This window comes from Salvelinus alpinus, chromosome 2, assembly GCF_045679555.1.
Source record: "Salvelinus alpinus chromosome 2, SLU_Salpinus.1, whole genome shotgun sequence".
Classification (NCBI taxonomy): domain Eukaryota; kingdom Metazoa; phylum Chordata; class Actinopteri; order Salmoniformes; family Salmonidae; genus Salvelinus; species Salvelinus alpinus.
Window position 1 is genome coordinate 55,448,352 of NC_092087.1, and position 5,485 is coordinate 55,453,836.

The following is a 5,485-nucleotide window of genomic DNA, read 5'->3' on the forward strand; positions in this document are numbered from 1 at the left end:
CGTCCAGCGTGTAACCTGCCAGAGCGGAGGAGGACCGTTGGCACTCTGTTCTTGAGGAGGATGTGGCCCCACCATCTCCACTTTTCCGCCCAAAACGCCCAGTAGGCCCTCAATTGGACCCAACTTCTAAATACAGCCCCATGCAACTTTTCCAGTTGTTCTTCACCTCGGCAGTTGTTGATACCCTGGTGATGAACACAAATAAATATGGGGCTAAGAAGCAGGAAGGCAAGACAGAGGCATGGAAGGACATTTCCATTTCAGATCTGTTTTGCTACCTGTCTATGGTCATTTACATGGGGCTGGTGAAGTTGAAAACCCTGAAAGACTACTGGAAAACTGCACCCCTCTATCAACTGCCTTTCCCCTCAACGGTCATGTCTTGTAAGAGGTTTCTGACAATTTCACGGGCACTTCACATTAGCGACCCAGAGGTTGATAAGGACAACGAGGCGAAACGAGGCACAGCAGGGTTTGATAAACTATGCAAGATTAAACCTCTCTACCATGATATCGTTGAGGCATGCAAGACATATTTTCAGCCCGCCCAGAACCTTTCCATAGATGAGAGGATGGTAGCTTCAAAGGCCAGAATTGGCCTAAAACAGTACATGCGTAACAAACCGACTAAATGGGGTTACAAACTGTTTGTTTTGGCCGATTCTGCGTGTGCATACACGTGCAATTTTTTTGTCTATGAGGGGAAGAACACTTGTGCGAGCGGTAAGGGACTCAGTTATGACTCTGTGATGCAGTTATTAGATTTCCAGCTGCTGGGGAAGGGCTACAAACTATTTGTAGACAACTTCTACACAAGCCCTACCCTGTTCACAGACCTGAGGAAGCTGGAGTGGTGGGCCTGTGGCACCATTCGGACCAACAGAGTGGGTTTTCCAAAAACCAGGGTGAACGACATGCCTAAGCGGGCTGAGCGGGGTACCATGAGATGGATCCGTGAAGATGGTTTGCTGTTTGTGAAGTGGATGGACACTCGAGAGGTAGTCATGTGTTCTACTATTCACAAGTCGTTCGGTGGGGATCACGTTGTTCGACGTTTGAAAGGTCCTACAGGCGCTTGGACCGCCAGAAATGTCCCCATTCCAGATGCTGTGAGGGATTACAACAAGAGCATGGGGGGTGTAGACCTATCGGATGCGCTGATAGGATACTATAATGTCCTACACAAAACCATGAAATGGTACAAAACTTTGTTCTATCATTTTATTGACATTGCTGTGGTGAATTCCTTCATCCTCCAGAAGGAAATGGCCAAGAACTGTGGACAGCCCCCCATCTCACAGCTACCCTTTAGGGAGCAGCTCATCCAGGAGCTTGCTAACTACAGCAAGAACACTGTAGCACCTTCTGTCCCCTCTACCTCTGTCCCTTCTGCTCCAACCAGCGGTACGCACATGCTGAAGTTCATCATTGCAGGCAGGGATGTGCCTCAGGGAAAAAGGGGCTCAGTAGGGCGGCTTCGTTGTGCCCTGTGCCACAAGAAGTCCCCTGTCACCTGCACCACCTGTGCTGTGACCCTCTGTTTCACACCAGAGAGAGACTGCTATGGGATATGGCATCAGGAGCGCAACATTGTGTAGAGGACAGAGAGTCTTCACATGATTGAACATTGAAGTGTAAATAGTTCCCCTTGTTATTTTTTATTTTTTTAGAAATATTCTTTTTTTTCTCCTTGAATTTTTCAAATATATATTTTTTTGGGTATGTTAGAATAATTGTTTTGTATTTTGTATATAGGTATTTGTATCATTGTATCATTGTACCAATTCGGCCACTTGGGTACATTTGGGAAACTTGTGAGGGACACCTGGTTGACTTCATGCTCAATGGCATGTACCTCACTCATTCCTGAAGGTATCCATCTGAAACTTTGGTCAAATACTGTTGCCTACCTATGTTCTGATTTGAAATGATCCCCAGTATCATAACTGAATGTTTGGCCTTTCTTGTTGATTTTTAAAGATGCAACAACAGTAAAAGAACAAAAAACATCTGTTGATTTCCTTGTATTTTCTTCTACCAGATCTATTGTGTTATATTCTCCTACATTCAATTCACATTTACACAAACTTCAGAATGTTTCCTTTCAAATGATACCAAGAATATGCATATCCTTCCTTCTAGGCCTGAGCTACAAGCAGTTAGATTAGGGTATGTTTTCGGCGGAAATTGAGAAAAGGGGGGCTATCCCAAACAGGATAACAAATGTGATAAACAAAGTGTGGCTTAACAGCACTTTGGTGACACTGGGGCAATCAGAGAGGAGTTGTGAGAGCTGATGCTGCTTCAATGGAGTGTGCCAAGTGTAGGCGCAGGTCCCATAACAGTCAAGAAAGTAAAGCGTCACCAGCAACAACTCAAAGAGGGCCGTACATTTGGGGCAGGCATAGCTGATTGATGTTCTGCACATTTCAACAGCCATACAAAATCCATGTATGTGACAAATTGAGCAAAGTGATATGAGAATTTGCCCAAAACTGCATATTTGCCTAACAGACCAGTGTTCAAAGCATATGCTCTATTGCTTGAAACAAATGTATATTTGATGTTTATTTGTCAGTTTAGAAGTGATATATGAATAAGTTTAATTAATGTGACATAAATGGTCATATTTAGGGAAAGTACATTTTAATTGCATTAGCCTATCTTTATCGTCTATTTTGTCCCCGGTGCGCCAATTCAGTTTCTCAGTTTTCAAAGGCCGTACATTCCTATTATTCCACACACAGGTTTTAGGTCTTATAGTCAAGACTTTTACAGAGGCTTTTTTAAATTTTTATATCTTGTGTCGTTTTGATTTTAAGTGTCATTTTATGTGTAAATATATGCAAAATATGCATCTGTCATACATGCAAATTGTTTAAAATAATTCCATGAAATTACAATATTTTGATAAACTGATCTGTAAAAGTCTGACCATTGAGTGTCTTATCACAATAAAACTAAAAAAACATTGTGCCTTGAAGCAATGTGTTGAAATATAGATTCTCGTAATGTGCAAATTAACCCATATTTAAGGACGGTTTGCCTCACTTGCATATTTTAATTTAAAGATAAATAAAACTTGTAGTACAATAATATCTACTTTCAACTGGTGAAGTTTCAGTCTGATAAGAGTAAAAAAAAAAAAATCCCTATTGGCCTGTGGTGCATGGCCTTAATGGACCAAAAATGTACTTTTCTTTCAAAAACAAGGACATTTCTAAGTGACCCCGAACTTTTGAACGGTAGCGTAGTTGAGTAAAAGTAGTAAAAAATATAAATAGTCAAGTAAAACACAGATACTCAAGAAAACACTAGAACACTTAACACTAGAACCACCTGGCCTTTCAGCATATAAGGTACCCGCTAGAGAATGTTACCGGGCGCTCCTTTAGCATATGCAACAGATGCATATTAACCGGCAAGGTGCGCAAACATGCTTGATAAATAAATGCTTGTTAATAGTGCGGAAATTATAATTGCATGAATAAATTGTCACGTTCGTCGTAATGTGGAAGAGAGGAGGACCAAGGCGCAGCGTGATTTGAATACATTCTTCTATATTTAATGAAACGAAGAATACTTGACAATCTAAACAAAAACAACAAAACGAACGTGACTCTATACAAAAACAACAAAACGAACGTGACGCTATATAAAAACAGTGCAGACACAAGCAACTAACACATAGACAATAACCCACGAAACACCCAACGGAATATGGCTGCCTAAATATGGTTCCCAATCAGAGACAACGATAAACAGCTGCCTCTAATTGAGAACCAATCTAGGCAATCATAGACATACAAACACCTAGACTAGTAAACACCCCATAAACATACAAAACCCCTAGACAAGACTAAACACATACAGTGGGGAGAACAAGTATTTGATACACTGCCGATTTTGCAGGTTTTCCTACTTATAAAGCATGTAGAGGTCTGTAATTTGTATCATAGGTACACTTCAACTGTGAGAGACGGAATCTAAAACAAAAATTCAGAAAATCACATTGTATGATTTTTAAGTAATTAATTTGCATTTTATTGCATGACATAAGTATTTGATCACCTACCAACCAGTAAGAATTCCGGCTCTCACAGACCTGTTCGTTTTTCTTTAAGAAGCCCTCCTGTTCTCCACTCATTACCTGTATTAACTGCACCTGTTTGAACTCGTTACCTGTATAAAAGACACCTGTCCACACACTCAATCAAACAGACTCCAACCTCTCCACAATGGCCAAGACAAGAGAGCTGTGTAAGGACATCAGGGATAAAATTGTAGACCTGCACAAGGCTGGGATGGGCTACAGGACAATAGGCAATCAGCTTGGTGAGAAGGCAACAACTGTTGGCGCAATTATTAGAAAATGGAAGAAGTTCAAGATGACGGTCAATCACCCTCGGTCTGGGGCTCCATGCAAGATCTCACCTCGTGGGACATCAATGATCATGAGGAAGGTGAGGGATCAGCCCAGAACTACACGGCAGGACCTGGTCAATGACCTGAAGAGAGCTGGGACCACAGTCTCAAAGAAAACCATTAGTAACACACTACGCCGTCATGGATTAAAATCCTGCAGCGCACGCAATGTCCCCCTGATCAAGCCAGCGCATGTCCAGGCCCGTCTGAAGTTTGCCAATGACCATCTGGATGATCCAGAGGAGGAATGAGAGAAGGTCACGTGGTCTGATGAGACAAAAATAGAGCTTTTTGGTCTAAACTCCACTCGCCGTGTTTGGAGGAAGAAGAAGGATGAGTACAACCCCAAGAACACCATCCCAACCGTGAAGCATGGCGGTGGAAACATCATTCTTTGGGGATGCTTTTCTGCAAAGGGGACAGGATGACTGCACCGTATTGAGGGGAGGATGGATGGGGCCATGTATCGCGAGATCTTGGCCAACAACCTCCTTCCCTCAGTAAGAGCATTGAAGATGGGTCGTGGCTGGGTCTTCCAGCATGACAACGACCCGAAACACAGCCAGGGCAACTAAGGAGTGGCTCCGTAAGAAGCATCTCAAGGTCCTGGAGTGGCCTAGCCAGTCTCCAGACCTGAACCCAATAGAAAATCTTTGGAGGGAGCTGAAAGTCCGTATTGCCCAGCGACAGCCCCGAAACCTGAAGGACCTGGAGAAAGTCTGTATGGAGGAGTGGGCCAAAATCCCTGCTGCAGTGTGTGCAAACCTGGTCAAGAACTACAGGAAACGTATGATCTCTGTAATTGCAAACAAAGGTTTCTGTACCAAATATTAAGTTCTGCTTTTCTGATGTATCAAATACTTATGGCATGCAATAAAATGCAAATTAATTACTTAAAAATCATACAATGTGATTTTCTGGATTTTTGTTTTAGATTCCGTCTCTCACAGTTGAAGTGTACCTATGGTAAAAATTACAGACCTCGACATGCTTTGTAAGTAGGAAAACCTGCAAAATCGGCAGTGTATCAAATACTTGTTCTCCCCACTGTACATCCCCC

At 42.4% G+C, this 5,485-nt stretch overlaps 1 protein-coding gene across 1 annotated transcript; it reads left to right on the top strand.

Annotated features, from left to right (window-relative positions):
• The first annotated feature begins 377 nt into the window (after positions 1-377).
• LOC139541046 (piggyBac transposable element-derived protein 4-like) lies at positions 378-1,598 on the top strand. Its single transcript, XM_071345220.1, has one exon. The coding sequence runs from the start codon at positions 378-380 to the stop codon at positions 1,596-1,598; it is 1,221 nt and encodes a 406-aa protein (XP_071201321.1).
• The last annotated feature ends 3,887 nt before the right edge of the window (positions 1,599-5,485 follow it).